Source organism: Camelus dromedarius, chromosome 4 (assembly GCF_036321535.1).
Source record: "Camelus dromedarius isolate mCamDro1 chromosome 4, mCamDro1.pat, whole genome shotgun sequence".
Taxonomy (NCBI): Eukaryota; Metazoa; Chordata; class Mammalia; order Artiodactyla; family Camelidae; genus Camelus; species Camelus dromedarius.
Genome location: NC_087439.1, coordinates 91097111 through 91115310, shown reverse-complemented (window position 1 = coordinate 91115310; position 18200 = coordinate 91097111). Strand labels below are relative to the sequence as shown.

Genomic DNA, 18200 nt, shown 5'->3' with positions numbered 1-18200 from the left:
TAAACCAGAACTGAAGTATTAAGTGGTAAAGGGGCATTATGTTTGCAACTGACTCTCAAACAGTCCAGAAAAATTATGCGCATGTTCACACACATTTCCAGAAAAGGATTCAGGAAATATAAAAGTTTAACATTTGGGTAATCAGAGTGAAGGGTGTATAAGAATTCTTGGTTCTATTTTTTCAACTTTTCTGCAGGTTTGAAATTGTGCCAATATAAAAAGCTAAAAGGAAAAGCAAAAATACCACTGTGGACTAACAAATTCCCAAGCCCTTTGACGTCAGTCACTGGTGGGTGGTCCGGGGGATTTGGTTCTGAGCTCACCATGAGCGTTCATAAAAGGGATGATCTTAAGAGGGGCCTCTATAATGCATCTGAACGTGGTTTGGTAGCTGGGAAGGTGTGTGGATGAGCAGGTGCCAGAAGTGCTCTGTGGGTACCTGGTAACGACTGGCCCCACCCTGAAGTGGCATAAGGGACACAGTCTCAGGACAAGACAGGACCAGGCCTTTTCTGGCCCTCTCACTGTGTGACAGTGTCGTCCCCTTGGCTACAAGTGGAGGTTGGGGCCTGGGGCACCAGCAAGCAGCTGGGGTAGGAGGTGGCTGACTCTGAGTCCCAGGCCCTTAGGGACCTGAGAAACTGGGGTAGCTCAGAACCAGGGTGCAGGACCCTGGTGGGGCAAGGGGCTGGACAGTGCCAGGTGGCCCTCTGCACTAGCAGGAGAGGAAGAGGTGAGAATCGCTGGAGGTCTCCAAGGTCCGCCCGCAGAGCCTGGCCTGCCTACACCGTGGCCGGGTTCCCCACGGCTTCGTGTTCTCCTTCCCACTGGGGCACAGCTCTCTGGCCCCAGCTCGCTGGGGACCTTCCCTTCCAACCTGCTAAGGGAAGCTCTTCTGTCCTCCAGCTCCCACCCCAGCCCTGACTCCTGGCATTTTTCCAATATCTTCCAGAGAATTCTGAACCACCATTATGGCCACCATTTCTCGAGTGTGTCAGCCGTAAGTGTTTTAACCCGTGTTATCCTGCTTAATCCTGACAGCACCCTGAGAGATCGGTGCTGTCCTTGCTGTCTTACAGACCAGGAAGCTGGGGTCTGGAGTGCACAGTGACTTGTCTGAGATGGCACAGCCAGCTCGCTGGCAGAGTGGGGATTCTCACCTGGGCCTCACTGTCCCCTGCCTTTCTTTGCCATCTCTCTTCTTGGGGGTGAGCCAGTTTCTGTGAGCGGAGCCAGGCCTGAGAACTCGGGGAGTACAGATGGCCATATAATGCACCCAGCTTACTGAAGTGCGTCCCAGCCCCTCACCACCCTGAGGGACTCAGACCTTCCTCCTCTCTCCTGGCTTGGCATGACTTGCTCAGTCCAGCCAAGCAGAGCCAGGTGGAAAAGTCTCTGGCCTGGGGAGGTGCCCAGGTAAGCACAGTGACTCTCCCCACCACCGGGTGTTTGCTGTTCCCAGCTCTCCATGTTTGCTGAGCCTGATTACTGGTAGGTCCTGGACCGCCCCGTTTTCCAGGCTGCAAGGCTCCCTGGGCCTGAGGTACATGACTAGTCCCATAGCCCTCCTCATCCTGCTGAGTCCTGGAAGGTCCAGAAACTCCCATCCCCAACCTGCTTTACTGCTCTGGGGGAGGAGGCAGACAAGGATGATGCGCTGGGCTTGGGGACACTGAGGCAGCCAGCTGTAGGAATTCCTGACAAGCAGGAGCCATTCTACGTCTGTAAGGCAGAGATAAAGTTCTTCTCCGTCCTTTCCTGGGCTTTGAGCACCTCCAAAGGGTCCACAGTGGGTTTCAGGCTGCTCAGAGTCTGTGCAAAATGGTCATGGCGGTGTGTGTGAGTGTCTGAGTGTTCCAGTGAGGGGGGGTGGGGTTGACAAGGCTCATCACACGCTAAGTGCTGTCTGTGACCCCATAGTGGCTGTTTCCAGTGATGCTGCCTGCCCCTCACTGCTCATCTGATGTGATGGCAAGCCCGATCTGAAGGTTCCGGCCAGGCTTAAGCATCTGAGGCTTAGTTAGCTCTCTAAAGGCACCCTAGAAGCCTTTCCCCCAGGGACATGGGGACTATGTGCCCCTGTGCTGCCTGCAACCTCCCTGTGCCTGGGGCTGTGTTTACATGTGGAGTTGCTGGGAAGGGAGCCTGGTGGAGACTCAGAATGTTTAACTTCTAGTCTCCAAGGCCACACATTGACTCATGAGGAGGAGGGAGGGGCAGTGAAAGTCTGAAGGAAGAAGGTCTTGCTTCCAGTTGTCATTACATGGATATAATCAAACCCAAATCCCACCAGAATCCCATGCGATATTCTTGAGTGCTTGCTGTGTGCCAGCCTTGTGCTAAATCTTGGCATTCAGTGAATCACAGCACACTTAGAATAGGAGTAATGATGGGACACATTTTACAGGAAGAGGAACAGAGGCACAGAGGGGCTCTTTCCCACCACACAACTCACCAGCAGATTTTCTGGGGCCTGGGGCTTTGGACTTAACCATTCCCATCCTTCTCAAAGTGTGATGATTCTGGGGCCTGGGGCTCTCTGGAGAGGGTGTGTATGTGTGTCAAAAACAAGGATTTCTGGATCTTGCCCAGACTAAGTAAATCAAACTCTGGGAAGAGGCCCAGGAGCCACCATTTCAGCCTGTGCAATTCATGCTTCTAGGCTCCCTAGCAAGTTCCTGATGAAATAACTTCAGCTAAGGAGCTAGATGGAGGGGTGAGCTGAGCAGGGAAGGTGCTCCCTGCGGAGTTTACACGTGCATGGTTTGGAGGAGCGGAAGGAGGCTTGGTGGGGTCCTGGCATTCACTGCTCTTCACTCTGTGCAGTTCCCTCCCTCCTGCAGACACCCCAAAGTAGGGTGAGAGGGGCAGAGGGCATGTTTGAATGGATGAGAGGTATTTGGGGGGTGTCTGGGGCTGGAGAATATAGCAGTGGAGAGGCCCAGAAAGTCAAGTGGAGACAGGGAGGTCCAACACCAGGGTAGACTTCAGAAGGGAGTGGGCAACTCTACAGTAGGTTTTCAAGTAGAGGAATGTCATTGTTGGGGGTTCAAGAAGATGACTGTGCTGTGGGAAGTCAAACTGGAGGGAGAATGGAGTTTCCTGCAGCAGTTCTGGGAAGGGATGAGGACCTGGACTCAGGGACTGGAAGGCTCTGGAAATGAGAAGGTGGAGACTGCTGTCCTCGGACTGAGATACAGAGATGGGGGATCTCCATACCTAAGAGAGGGAATGAGATCCTTTGGGGCTTGTTGACTAGGAGAGGTTGGTGGGACATCCTTGGAGGTTTGAAACATGGGGCAGGAGAGGGTGGGATCTGGAGGGACACCATAATAAGGGTTATGCTAAGAGTCAGACTGCTGGAGCATGGGTTCAGCATGTGAGATCCCAGTTCACTAGGACTTCACCTCTCTGATGCTCAGTTTTCTTATCTGTAAAATGGGTTGTTGTGAGGGTTCCACGAGGTAACAGTGCTTCTGGAAGCGCTCCATCAAATACTTGAAAACACAATTGCTACGGGCTGGGTGGGTATGAGGGGCCTCAAATGAATGTGTCTAGGTTCAGCGGCCGGGTGGCCTGTGGGGGCGCCACTGCCGACTATTGGCGGTCCTGGCCCGGGCGCCCTGGGCCCCGGACAGGCGGGGCGACCCCGCGGGCTGCTTGTGGCTCCGCCGCCGTCAGTCCGCCTGTCGGCTCGCTCCTGGCGCCGCGTCTGCACATCGATCGGTCCATGGACGCCCGCCCTACGCTCAGCGGGTGGGCTCCTGGCCCCCGGATCTCGCTGGCTGCAGATGGCATGGTAAGTGAGCAGGATGCCGGCGCGGGCAAGGGCGCAGCGGCTGGAACGCAAGCGGCCAGGCGGGGAGAGCGCGCGGGAAGGGTCTCCCCAGGGCAGTAGGAATCGGGGAGCCCGTCGGGGCTCCCCCCTCCCAGGGGGACTCGCAGCCTCCCGGGGTATTTCTGTCTTTTTTGCCCGCCACGCGTGCAGCGGGGCTGGGGGGCTCTGTGCGACGACCTTTCCCGGGGGCGACGGAGTCTCCCTCGAACCAGAGTCGGCGCTTGCGAGCTCTCAACTCATCTCCGCGGTCTCCGCTCGGATCCCACAGCAGCCTGGGTAGGGAATGCGGGTGTGGTGGGGCCAGAGGACCACTTGAATGGATGAAGATAAGCCTTGATTCCAAGATGCGGGATTAGGTGTCGGAGAGGCAAGGAGGCTGGGGGAAGCTTCTGGGTGGGGGCTTTGGTGAAGAAGATACTCAGGATTAAGAACCCTTGGGATCTTGGAAAAAGAAGGACCTGAAAAAGAAAGTTGAACGGTGGGTGTACAGGTACTTGGGGACCGGGAGTTCCCAAGCCCCCACCTGAGGACAGGAAATGAAGCCTAAGAGAGGATCCAGGGAGAGGATCCAGGAACCAAGCTTGAAAATCCGTGGTTGCTCAGAGGGGAGGGGACGTGGTGGTGGCGGTTTGGGGAACAGGCTCAGTAAGACAGCTCCTGGCTTTTTGAGTCAAGCCACATGCCCAGTGGAATCCCATTCAGCCCCTGGCCCAGTCCCCTGAAGTGTCCTTCCTTTGCCTGTGGGAAGGAAGGATCATGTTACTACGCACTGAAGTTGAGCACCTAAAATGTCAGGCACACTCCTGAGAACTTACTCTCTCATTTAATCTTCCAAGAAATTATGAGGAAGGCTCTATCGACTTACCCATTTTATAGATGAGGAGACCAAGGCACAGTGAGGGCCTGTCACAGAAGAGGGTGGCAGAGCTAGCATTTGACTGCAGGCCATTAGCTTCATGGCTTGGGTCCTTAACTACAATATCTGGTGGACTAGCAAAGAGAGGAGCCTGAGAGAGGAGAGGGAACCTCAGAACTGGCAGTGTCAAGGTCTGGCAAATATTTCAACTCCAAACAGTTCAGGTGATAGAAAACAGAAACAAGAACGAACTTTCGGATCTGCATTATAGCTTTTGGACCGTTCATGCCTTTGCTTGATGCCCACAGTGAATCAGTCCTCACAGTGAGGTGACGTAATCAGGCCCTTCTGTGTGTCAGGCAGGGCCCTGTGTTAATGCCTTTCATGGGCTAAATTTCTTTATCTTTATAATATGGAAACAACTGCAGAGAGGTTACCATGAAAATGGCCCCACAGCCCGGAATTCGAGAAGCTGGATTTGAATCAAGGCAGCTGTTTCCAGAGCCCTTGCTCTTAAAACCATATGATACTATGTATTGTGCCCATTTTACAGATGTCCAAGCTGAGCGTCTCTCCCAAAGTCAATGGCTTGAAATGGGAGAGAACCAAGGAGAGGCTGCTGATAACAAAGCCCATGCTTGAAATCAGGCTGCATCACTATTCAAAGGCTTTACTAGATCTTGAAATTTAAAATTGAAGTCCCGCTTTTTACTATTTTTAAGATGTATATATTTATATCTCTGAAATTGTAATGCCATTTTAAAATGTATGGCAGAGTTTGTCCTTCTCTGTGTTATATAAAATAATGGCCTCCTTAGTATCTATTGATGGCATTTTTCGTTTGATAAATTATGACAGAGCCAGGTTCCCTGAGTGGCTTTTTCTGGTGTCACTCTTTTTTTTGTTCCACAGGCTCCTCTTTGCCTCAACTGCTCCATCCTCCCTGGAAACAGGTCCCTGGGTGCAAAGAGCCTGGTGCCCTGCAATGGCAGCAGAGCCTTGGAGTCCTTTGACCCTGAGGACTTAAACCTGACTGATGAGGAGCTCAAGTTCAAGTACCTGGGGCCCCAGCAGATGGAGCTGTTCCTACCCATCTGTGTCACATACCTGTTGATCTTCGTGGTGGGTGCTGTGGGCAACGGGCTGACCTGCACTGTCATCCTGCGCCACAGGGCCATGCGCACGCCCACCAACTACTACCTCTTCAGCCTGGCCGTGTCGGACCTGCTGGTGCTGCTCGTGGGCCTGCCGCTGGAGCTCTACGAGATGTGGCGCAACTACCCCTTCCTGCTGGGAACCGGCGGCTGCTACTTCCGCACGCTGCTCTTCGAGACGGTCTGCCTGGCCTCGGTGCTCAACGTCACTGCCCTGAGCGTGGAGCGCTACGTGGCCGTAGTGCACCCGCTGCAGGCCAGGTCCGTGGTGACGCACTCCCACGTGCGCCGCGTGCTCGGGACCATCTGGAGCCTCGCGGTGCTCTGCTCTCTGCCCAACACCAGCCTGCATGGCATCCAGCAGCTGAATATCCCCTGCCGGGGCACAGTGCCTGGCTCGGCCGTGTGCACTTTGGTCCGCCCAAGAGCCGTCTACAATCTGGTCGTGCAGACCACCGCGCTGCTCTTCTTCTGCCTGCCCATGGCCACCATCAGCGTGCTCTACCTGCTCATCGGGCTGCGGTTGCGGCGTGAGAGGCTGCTGCAGCTCAGGCAGGAGTCCAAGGGCAGAGCCAGAACCAGGGACAGCCGCAGGCTCCAGCGGCTGCCGAATAGGGGTCGGACACAGGTGACCAAGATGCTGTGTAAGTTTTGCTGCTGGCAAGAGGGGCTGAGCCAGGCACTGGGTATGAAGCTGGGGCTTCCAGGGGCCCTGGGGAAGGGGCTGAGTGTCTGGGTTTATGATGGAGGCCGAATGTGAGGTATGGAGTAACACCACTCCCACCCACTGTGTGCGCGCGCATGGGCACACTCTCACACTGCAGGTGTATACTTTTTTAGATTACCTTGTGAGAAACCGACACCAAAGATAAATGCTAATGGTTCACGGCAAGATCAGCTACATAATTTGTGGGACCCAATGCAAAATGAAAATTTGTGGTCCCCTGTTTAAAAAACTCAGTAAGAATGACAAAACAGCAATAGCAGAGCTGCTCTCTTGACCCTTCTGAGGTGCGGGCCCTGTGCAAATGCACAGGTGGCACCCATGCAGCCAGCCCTGGCTCATGGAACCAACCACAGGCAGTCCGGAGGCATGTGGCTTGGCTGTTCATGGGATCTGGACCCTCCAGGCAGGTCTCTCACCTTTACTCCTAAATATATATTTCTAGGCTCTGTCCTTCCCTAACCAGCCAGGGTAGGGGGCATGGAGCTCCCCTTTCCTGAGGAACTGTTCTCTTCTCTTAGTGGCTATTGAAAAGGCACAGAGCTCCCCTTTCCTGAGGAACTAACTGTTCTCTTCTCTTAGTGGCTACTGAAAATCCCAGGGAAGGATTCTGATTAATGGGCTTAGGTCATGGCCTGCCATTTGGCCAGAGTGGCAGGATGCTGAGGTGAGCAGCCCCCACAGACTCACATGGTGGGATCTGGGGGAAGTAAAGTTTGAAAAGATGGGGAGCAGGGTGCTGGAAAGGCAAGATGATGAATTTTCTCTACAGTATGTCTGTGGTTCCCTGGGGACCACAGGAGTGACCATGATCTAAAAGAGGTCATCAGGAGGCATGTCTGTGAGGGTCGGTGTGCAGAGCCCAGGAGAATCAGGGCAGAAGTGTGGATGGGGGCCAGCCGGGGGAACACTCAGCTGCCTTGAGGCTCTGGATCTTTCTGTGGCCTAAGCCTGGTGCTTCTTCAATGACAGGGGCCCTGGGGAAGCCAAACTGATGCTCAGCCAATCACTGATTCCCTCCCTATCTCATCCTATCACACAGGACCTGAATCAGGTAGGTGGGGTGAGCCAGGGCAGGACAGGGCTGGTGAGACCTTGATCAAAGCCATGGGATTATAGCCAGCTAACTGGGGACTGCCGCATTCCCAGAGAGACTCACTCCTCTCACCCCCCAGGACAGTGCCCAGGAGGCCAGGGTCACTTGTGCAGTCCCCTAAGATGGGAGTGACCTTGACACTTTGTGCCTGCCTCCTGCACAAGACCACCTGCCCCTTGGCTGTCTCCACTGCCTCCTGCTCCCCCGACCACAGGGGCTGAGTCTGCTCATCTGGGACAGCTCTTGTCCTGTGAAGGTGGGGTGTTTCCTTAAGGCTGCCTTGCTTGCTGGCCCGGGGCTCTGGCTTTTCCTCTCCTTCCTCCATCTTTGCTTCCCGAGGGACTACTGTGTACAGGCTGTGTGCTGGGGATGTTGTAACCAACGTCCCGATTGATATCTGGGGTTGTGAGGAAAACCATGCTGGGGTGTGAGGTGGAAGACATTGCAGGGGAAAGATTGTAAATTGGAGAAGCAAACATGAGGAACAAGAAACAAAAATCAAGGCAAACCTGAAGGCAGAAACCCAAGGAAGGGCGTGGTTAAGACCAGAGCTGGAGGGAAGCTTGGGAGAAAGAGTGAGGGCTCAGCTGGCCTGTCCTGCTTTTTGCTGGTGGTTGGGGTGGGGGGTTGTCAAGGAAGGGGGAGTTAATGCAGGGCAGGATATTCAGCGGGGCCTGGGAGAGCTGGGGGCTGGGAAGGCTTCTAGGGCTAAAGCAGGCAAGTGTATGGTATGTGTGTCTGCCTCGCTCTCTCTGGCCCCATAAGCTCCCTGTCTACTACCATCTGGCCATGGGCCCCATTCTCCTGCTTACATCAGCAAGCATGGCCCCGAGATGTCACCCAGAGTGGGCTTAGCCCGGCAGTCTGTGTCACGCTGGGGCTCAGCATCCCAGCTGAGTCACTCAGTTCCAGTTCCACGGGGACAGAATCAGACCAGGCCAGCTGGGCTCGGGTGTCCATGCCTGGTCCAGGGCACACACCCACTGCCCAGTCAGTGACAGTGGTGAGAGTAGTCTCTCTAAAAGGGGCGCGGTCAGGGCAGGCAAACTTCCAGAAACTTCCAGATGGATGGTGGGCAAGGGTGGCCTGTGGGAGAGGAGAGGAGGTGAGACTGGGCGGACCAAATTGAAGCCCAGGGCAAGCCACTGAGAGGGCTCTGGTGGGTATTCAAGTCTCTTTCTCTGCCCGCAGTTGTGCTGGTCGTGGTGTTTGGGATCTGCTGGGCCCCGTTCCACATCGACCGCCTCATGTGGAGCTTCGTGTCCCGCTGGACCGAGGGCCTGCACCTGGCCTTCCAGTATGTGCACGTCGTCTCCGGCATCTTCTTCTACCTTGGCTCGGCCGCCAATCCCGTGCTCTACAGCCTCATGTCCAGCCGCTTCCGCGACACCTTCTGGGAAGCCCTGCGCCTGGGGGCCTGCTACCACCGCCACAGACCCTGCCACAGCTCCCACAGCCTCAGCAGGGTGACCACAGGCAGCACCCTGTGTGACACGGGCTCCCTGGGCAACAGAGCCCACCCTCTGGCTGAGAATGGTGGCCCAGGGGGGCAGCAAGAGACTGACCCCTTCTGAGAGGAACCTCGAGGCAGCTTCACCCCAGGGTGCCGGAGCGCCATGCCCAGCTTTGGGGGCCACATGTGCCTCCTCTGCAGGGATGTCTTCATGGCCTGTCCCCTTTGTACCTTGTCCCATTTCAGCCTAGAAACTTGGGCCATCACCTCAGTGACCCCTGCCCCACCCATGTATCAGAAGGAATTTAAGGTCTTTAAGGGTCCGCCCTCCAGATCCCCAGGCCCCCAGTTACAGGCCCACCCCTGTAGGGACGTCAGAGTTGGTTAACTGGGCACAGTGACTCCATCTGGGGACTCCCCTCCCACTACAGTTTCTGAAGTGTTTCCACGCGGCCCAACCTTTCCTTGCCATTTCTCCCTAAGCTTCTGCAGGTTCCGGCCCATTCAGTGCCTCTCTAGCTCTTGGCCTGCACCTGGGACCCTCCTCTGCCCTGACTCTTCCCTGGCTCCCAGTCGGCTCGTTCTGCTCTGGGATCTCCATCTGGTAGAGGCACTAGGTGGCAGGTATAGCAGGGATCCAGGGGACCTGGTTCCAATCTCAGCCCTGCTGCCAGCACCGTGCCCTGTGGCATCAAGGAAGTCACCTCACCTTATAAGCCTTGGTCCCTTGTTTGCAAAATGAAAGGGGCCCTGACATTCTACAGTGTCTTGCTTTGACACCTTAGCTGTGGTTTTCTGTGTGTGTGTGCAGAAGTCACTGCTTGTAACAAAAGAGATACCCTCAGATTAACAAGGTAGAAATTTTAGGAAATCTTTAGGTCCTCATCAACCCCCAACCCTTACTCCCTCCCTGACACCCGCATGCTCCCCACCCCACCCCCTCGAGAGCCACTTGTCCTAGGGCAGAGGGACTGCATGTGAGCAGAGGTCCCTGCTTGCCTCTGGACTCATCTCCTCACAGGCTGGCTTGGGGGTCTGAGGTGAGCAGAGCATTGGGACTGACTGGCCAGAGACTCTCTGGGGGCAAGAGACATGGGCAAACCAAGGGCAAAGAGTGACCCTGTGAGGACTGCTTGGGGCTCAGTGAGGTGAAAAGAGAGACTGGACAAGTATGTCCTGAAACAAAGCCCCATCCCCAGTCCCCGTGGGCGACTTGGTGCTCAGTCAGGACTCAGTTAATGGCCGGAACTTGTCTTGCTGCAGTCCCTGGATGCCGTCCTCCTCCCGAGAGGAGACTGCAGTACAAGGAACCCTGGCCTCCCTGGAGGGGAGCTGCGGGGTACCCAGGGTGCTATGGGGCCTGCGGGCCGAGTCCTCCCTGCAGACTCTCCCCTGCTCAGGTCTCAGGTTCCCTGCCTGAAAAGTGGAGGAAATTGTACAGGGTTGCGTGTAATGTTCTGGAGTTTTTGCAATTCAATTGTAAAAATAATAAATATTCATTTTAGAAAAATTGGAAAGTACAGATGAGCAAAAGTCAAAACAATTTAAAATAATTAAAAACCACCCTTGCTGGGGGAGGAGGGGAGGGGGAAATGGAGAGTTGTTTAATGGGTACAGATCAGTTTTCCAAGATGAAAAAGTCCTGGAGATTGGTTGCAAAACAGGGTAAGCATACTTGAACAATACTGAATTGTACACTTACATAGTTAAGATGGTAAATTTTATATGTATTTTACTATAGTTTTTTTTAACTAAAGGATTAAGTCAGGAAAAGAAAAAATTAAAAACTATTGTGGCTTACTCTCTGGAGGAAACCACTATATACAAGATGAATGGGGGATTTGTGAAAGGAGCTTGTGAAAAGAGTCTATGCAGAGTTATGAGTGCCCAGTGACACCTCGGAAATGAGCTCCCAGGAGGCCTTGAGGTGGCGTCGGGGGAAGGGGCGTGGTTGAGGGGAACGGTCAGATGCCAAGCTTCTGGCTGGAGCTTGAAGTTGAGCTAAAGACTGGACTCCCTGGGACCTCTCTTAAGTGATAGTCAGGAACTTTGGTCAGTGTGCGTTTACAAAGGGACTACTATGCGCAGAGAAGCACTGGGCAGACTGGGGAAGGTGAAGGCTGTGAGTTGTCAGAAGGCACCAGATCTTAGTGTAAACTTGATGTATGTCTCTCAAGGGTCTCCACAGCATGTCAGTGGCTAGGTCCCATTTGCCATGAGTCACTGGTTACCATGGAAAGTAGAAACAGCAGCTCTGGGCTCAGCCTTGGAGAAAAAGGGATGGAGGTGGAAAGGCCAGCCAGCAAGATCCCGCTCTCTCTCCTGGAAGCAGCATCTTCCGCTACTTGCTCTCCTGCACTGGTCAGAGTGGGGACAGCATTCCCAAATGCCCAGGGCTACTTCCAGGACAGGAGTCCTCAACTCCTAAGTGTCTGGCTCACCTGGGGCTCAAGTCACCTCCTGTCCCAGCTGCAGTCACACACATCCCTCCTTCTCCCATGTTCAAGAGTTTGGGCTCTACTTCTTGTCTGCTCCACTCCTGCGTGGGTGATGCTGAAGTCCACGTGGATGGCCTGCTGCCGCCCTGACATCAGCTCTAGATCTTTCCTGCAGCTTCTGGAGACTCTCCTCCACCCCAGCCTCTCGGTTCCTGGTCACCTCCTCACTCCCAGGACCTCCAGTTTTTCCATTTCTGGAAGTGTGAACTCTTGACTGTGACTGCCTCCTTCTTGCTCTGTTGCTAAGTGATAGGTTTATTCTTTAACTTCATCTAGCCTCTTGACTGCTCTGTTTTCTCCCAATCCATCAGCTTCCTCAGATCTTCACTTCCTTTCTAATGGGTCCCAGATCCCATGGTCCATCACACACAGCCCTCTCTGCCAGTATTGCTGAGGTGAACATACTGGAATCACCCTTTCCTTCTCAGAAAAAAAAGGTTTATTTTCTTTGGGAACTACAAGAATTCTTGGGAACTTCTTGGGAAGTCCAAGATGTCTCATCAACAAAGCTGCGTTTGCCCAGCCTTCCTTCTGTTAAGTACCGACTCAGGAAATGGAAACGATGCAGCACTTCACAGCTAGTCTTACATGGTCAGATGGCATTTCCAGACCAGTCCTGACATTTAAAAAAAAATTGTTATTACTTTTTTATTTTTGGTGGGGGAAGGTAATTAGGTTTACTTATTTATTTATTCTTAGAGGCAGTACTGGGGACCGAACCCAGGACCTCATGTATGCTAAGCATGTGCTCTACCACTTGAGCTACACCCTCCCCAGTCCTGACATTCTTGTCTTCTAATGCATCCACCAAGTTTTCTCTGTCCCAAGTTTTCTTTGTAAAGAGGAGTTGCCTTTTTGGAGGGCTCCCTATATTTGCACTTCCTTCCCCTTGTGGGGAATCCCTCAGTGGGTGACTCTTGGTGGGAGACCAAGCCCAGGCTCCCACTACAGAAGCTGAAAGGGTTCTGGACACTCTTCACCCATGATGTCACTGTGTGGCTCATGACTTGCACTTGGCCAGCTGGATGATGCGACCTGGGACTTCCATCTGGAGCAAGTGATACTAAGACCCACGACAACAGGGACAGATGTGTCCAAGGCTGCAGTACTAACAGCAGCATCCTGTCCAGGCTGCCCTGGGGCTCCTGCTGCCCAGCCTGCCTTGGTCTCCACCCATTTTCTCTGCTGGGTTTTCCAAACTTCCTGTTCTTCTGAGCTACCAAGAGCCTTTCAATCAATTCCTTTTCTGCTTAAGTTGACCAGAATCTTTTGCTGTTGTTTGCAACCAAGAACCTTAACAGATCCATCAACCACTGATGTGAAGGTTACACTTTCTATTTGTTCTACTAGTTGTTATCTTTACATTTTTCTAAGATGAGCAAATATTATCACTGATTGTTTTAAAACCCCAAACTATAGTCTGTAATACTTAATAATTATTTTCATTCTCTCTCACTCTTTTTTTAAAACTCTTTTTTTAAGAGGCAAGAACAATGAGGACAGATTTAAGGAATTTGATCCTAGAAACATATTTATATTTTTCTAATAGTCTAATTCTCTCCAGCACAAAACTTTTGGTGTGCTTCTTCAGACAAAGCAGCAAGGACTCTAGACTCAGGCTACCAGGGTTCAAATCCTGGTTCAAAAGTCAGAACAGCCTTAGGCCAAAGTCAGACTGGACTGAAAGGTATGGACATTTCTTAAGAAAGAACGTGCACCCTGCCTGCACACAAGTAAGAGACTCAGAGGCCAGCACTGACCACTGCATTCTTCCAAAGAGTGTCCTAAATCTCTAAGGTTCAGTCTGAGGATGATAGTTACTCTCTAAGGTAAATGCCCCTTTGTGTGGCCTCTTTATTTATTTTTAAAATGATGTCATTAAGTATTTATTGAGCACTTCTTCTACGCCAGGCACCGTTCTGGGAATTAGAGCAACTACAGACAAAAAGAGGCAAATATCTCTGCCCACAAAGAACTTTCATTCTTTGGACTAAATTTTGAATGAAAACTCACTGTGCTCAGACATTGAACTAAACAGCATATATGTTAACAATGAAGAAAACACAATCTCACCCTCAGGAAGTGGCAATTTACTTGTTTTTCTCTTGCTAACTTTATTTTTGTCTTCTTTCCCTGTTTTTTACTTTTCTAGAAAGAGAATCCTAGGATACTTAGGCCCAAGGTAGCCTGCATAACAAAATATGTTGATAATTTATTTACCAAATTTCAAGAATTTCCTTTAAAAATTTTTTTCGACATTTATTTTGAAGTTTTAAATTGAAGTATAGTCAGTTTACAATGTTGTGTTAGTTTCTGGTGTATAGCATAGTGATTCAGTTTTATATATATATATATATTTCTTTCCATATTCTTTTTCATTATAGGTTATTACGAGATATTGAATATCTTGTTGCTTATCTATTTTATGTAGTTAGTATCTGCAAATCCCAAACTCCAGTTTATTGCTTCCCACCTCTTTCTCCTGCTGGTAACCATAAGTTTGTTTTCTATGTCTGTGAGTCCCTTTCTGTTTCATAAATAAGTTCATTTGTGTCTCTTTTTTTTTTTTTTTTTTTTTTTTAAGATTCCACATATAAGTGATACCTTACAGAATTTTTCTTTCTCTTTCTGGCTTACTTCACTAGGTATGATAATCTCTATTTCCATCCATCTTGCTGCAAATGGCATTATTTCATTCTTTTTTATGGCTGAGTCACATTCCATTGTGTAAATATATACCACATCTTCTTTATCCAGTCATCTGGATAAAGATGGACATTTAGGTGGCTTCCATATCTTGGCTATTGTAAATAGTGCTGCTATGAATATTGGGGTGCATGTATCTTTATGAATTAGAGGTCCCTCCAGATATATGCCCAGGAGTGGGGTTGCTGGATCATATGGTAAGTGTATTTTTATTTTTTTAATGAATTTCCATACTGTTTTCCTGTGTGGCCTCTGCCTGCCTGCCTGCCTGCCTTCCCTCCTTCCCTTCTTTCTAAATTTTTTAAATTAATCTTTTTTTGGGGGGGAGGAGGTAATTAGGTTTATTCATCTATTTATTTAATGGAGGTACTGGGGCTTGAACCCAGGACCTTGTGCATGCTAGGCATGCACTCTACCACTGAGCTATACACCCCCCACCCCAATCCCCCCAGTGTGGCTTCTTTAAATGCAACACTCCAACCTCATCCTGTTTCAAAGTTCTGCACAGGGCAGGGTAGGACAGTTGGGGGGTGTGGGAAAAGAGGCTATGGCCCAGGTGAGGGACAGTGGGGATTCAGTGGGTAAGAGTGTCCTGGATCAGAAGAGGTGGCCACAGGCTAGGGCTAGACTGGAGGGCCTGGAAGCTGCTGCCACAGTCTCTGGAACATCTCCAAGAGGACCTGGGATATTTTAATCTAATATTCAAGTACCTTCATTAGCTCTAAGCAATGTGGACATCATTCATTCAGCTACCATCTATTGGCCATGTACCAGGCACTGTCCAAACCTGGGATGGGGGACATACAAGTGCTCTGACAGCTGGAACTCTGGGGCACAGAAGAGAGGCACCTGCCTTAGTGGAGCAAAGGCTTCCACGAGGAGGCAATGCTGCTCAAGACTCAAAGTTCTGGGAGAAAGGGCCTGAGTGGCCTCTGAGCTTTGGCAGGGGGAAGGGTGGAGCATCTCTAATGACATGTATGGAGCCTGTAGCAGTACAAATAAAGTGTTTACAGGAGAAATAATAGGATGCCTAGGAATCACATTAAATACTCAAGCCAAAGAAGCAAACAAACAAAAAACCAAAGAAAGAAAAAAAAAAAAAAAGAAAAAAAAGTGAGACAGGGAATAGTTGAAAAACGAATGGCAAAAATATTGAAGTGATTAATTATGGTAAAAAGGGAATCATTATATATTCTCTCTATTTAATAATGTGTGTTTGAGAAACGTCCATAATTTTTGTAAAGGTTGCAGTAAAGATTCACATATTTGTCTCTTCATCAGCGCGATCACTTATCGCTGGGTGAAAAGAGTAGAATTCCTAAATGTAAGGAATGAAAATTTTTACCTCAATGGAAATTGCCAAATTTCTCTCCAGGTGTTTGTAATGAGGGGGATCAGGCTATGCTACCCCAAGACACAGCGCCTTGGCTCAGTGAATAGTTTAAGCTGAATGCACTGGAAAAAAGCAGGTGCAGGAAGGACTCTCTGACTTTCCCCTGAAGCAGATTACAAGACCCTCCCTCCACTCACAGAAAAGGAGCATTCTTTTCTCCAAGACTGGGGAACACCAGGAGGAATCTGGGCAAACAGACCTTGTCATTTCTCCCAGTGAACCACTTACCTCATCACCCTTTCTGTCCTATCACATTTTTTCACACCCTCCACTCTTCATCAGACCTAGCATGAAGAGCAGGGTATAGCTCAAGTGGTAAGCTATATGCTTAGCATGCACGAGGTCCAAGGTTCAATCCCCAGTACCTCCTCTAAAATAAATAAGTAAATAAACAAACCTAATTATCTCCATCCCTTGCTAAAAATAGAACAAAATAAAAATCTAGCATGAAAACACCAATTCTTCAGGTTTTCATTTCCTTACGAAGGCTCTGTGACACATACAACTTAAATAAGTTTATATGCTTTTCTCTTGTTAATCTGCCTTTTGTTACAGGTCCTCAGCCAAAAATTTAGACAAGTAGAGGAAAAAGATATTTTTCCTCCTCTATAGTAACAAGTTGCCTTTTCACCAGTTTCCCCACAAACCCAAAACACTTGTTCTATGCTTTAATTTCTGTTAATCTGATGGATACAAAGTGGTATCATATTATTGTTTTAAATTAATTCCCTGGCAGTTCTGAGACAGGAGGGAAGAAGGCAGGGCACTACCATTAAAAGAATGACACAGCAATTGAGGATAGGATATAAACTATACTGGTCAGAACAAAGATGCAGAATATTTGACTTCCAGTTGATCTTAAACTTCATTATACGTTCACCGTAATGTATTAGCATGCTAACTGGCACTCCCCTGTTGCACCATGACAGTTCCAAGGCTGGCCATAAAAGCCCAAAAAGTGAGCAATAGTCCAATTACTGGAAATCCTTGCCCCTTTCCCCAAAATAGTTGGAATAACCCTCCCACTTGTTAGCATACAAAATCACCCAGCTCATGAAAACTAACAACCCTTCACCTCATGATCACTCTTCCTCTCGCCCTCTGAGGTGGCCCAAACTCTCTATAGAGTGTGTATCACCTGGAATAAATCTACTTTCGCTTTCCTACGGCTCAGTCTTGAATTCTTTCCTGTGTGAAGCCAAGGACCCTCACTTGATGGGGTGTGTCCCAGGGACTCGAGGGAGACCTGAGACAGGACCATTCTCTCACACCCCATTTTCCTGAACAGTTGTACAGTTGAGCATCTCTTCATAGCTTTATGTGCTACCTAAATTTCTTCTGAAAATTGCTTTTCATATCCTTTGCCTGCTTTTTCTTACTGTAGTTTTTTTCATATTCTGATACAAAATTTTTATTATACGTTATAAATATTTATTCCCAATTTGTTTCTTGTATTTTAGAATTGTTTATAAAGACTCATGCATCCAAAGTTTTAAATTGTTATCATGGCAAATCCGTCATAATTTCACTTATAGATTTTTGCTTGGCGTCTTAAGAATGACATTTATATTCTAAATTCTTATTACTGATTTTAATAAGAATGCTTCTTAATTTTTGCCATCAAAATTTTTTTTTACATTTTCACAGATAAGCTTTATCTAAAATGATATAGTGTTTTTCTTCCTTTAGCTTGTTAGTTTAATTGACATTATTTCTTTACCTTGAAGCATCTTGCATTCCAAATGTAAATGCTATTGGTCAATATTCTTTTACTACATTCAGTGAGGGGCTAAAATCTCTGAACTATGTAGGAAGATCGATCTTCCTCTTCTTTCCCAACTTGGAACTTACTCAGGGCCACCCTTCCCCCACACGCCCCCCCCCAAAGCCCTTTTCCAAATCCCAATATGGGTATAATTACTAGAATTTTCATCCTGCTATTGGGCCTAACTGTGCTAATGATCATAAGATAGCACGTTAATGATGGTTTAAATCAAAGAAACTAGGAGACTATATTAAGTAACTGAGGATGCAAATTAATGGCCTCGGATGAGTTCCTTAACTTCTGTGAGCCTCAATTTCCTTAAATGTAAAATGAAACTAGTAATAACATCTAAGTCACAAGTTTGTTTCTAAAAGTCCACAATAAAACGTATAAAAAGTAACCAGTACAATGCCTTGCGCAAAACATCTATCAGTGTATTTTACCTATGACCATTACTACCGTCACTACTTTGATGGCAGTTTCAGGAGCCAGTGGGCAGTGAAGCGGCGATGCCTGGGGTCAGAAGGCCAACTGCCAGGCTCTGGCCCCCGCTGCGCTTGGCTGTTAAGGCCTGTGCCTCCTTCTAGGCTGAAAATCGCAGCAGGTCTAACACACACTCCAGTGAGTGCGTGGCTGCCTAACCAGGTTAACGGATGTAAGCGCCTGGAACCGACCCTGGCTCACAAGCCCACAACGAAAGACTGTTTTTATGACTGC

General features: G+C 49.6%; 1 protein-coding gene across 2 annotated transcripts in view; it reads left to right on the top strand.

Moving 5' to 3' along the window:
- NMUR1 (neuromedin U receptor 1) overlaps positions 1–10590 on the top strand; it is a 55712-nt gene extending 45122 nt beyond the window's left edge. For both annotated transcript variants that reach the window (XM_064485259.1, XM_064485260.1), the window contains exons 3-4: positions 5607–6492; positions 8860–10590. In XM_064485259.1, coding sequence (XP_064341329.1) covers positions 5769–6492; positions 8860–9242 — 1107 coding nt within the window. In that variant the 5' untranslated portion in view covers positions 5607–5768 and the 3' untranslated portion in view covers positions 9243–10590. The remainder of the gene's footprint in view (positions 1–5606; positions 6493–8859) is intronic.
- The last annotated feature ends 7610 nt before the right edge of the window (positions 10591–18200 follow it).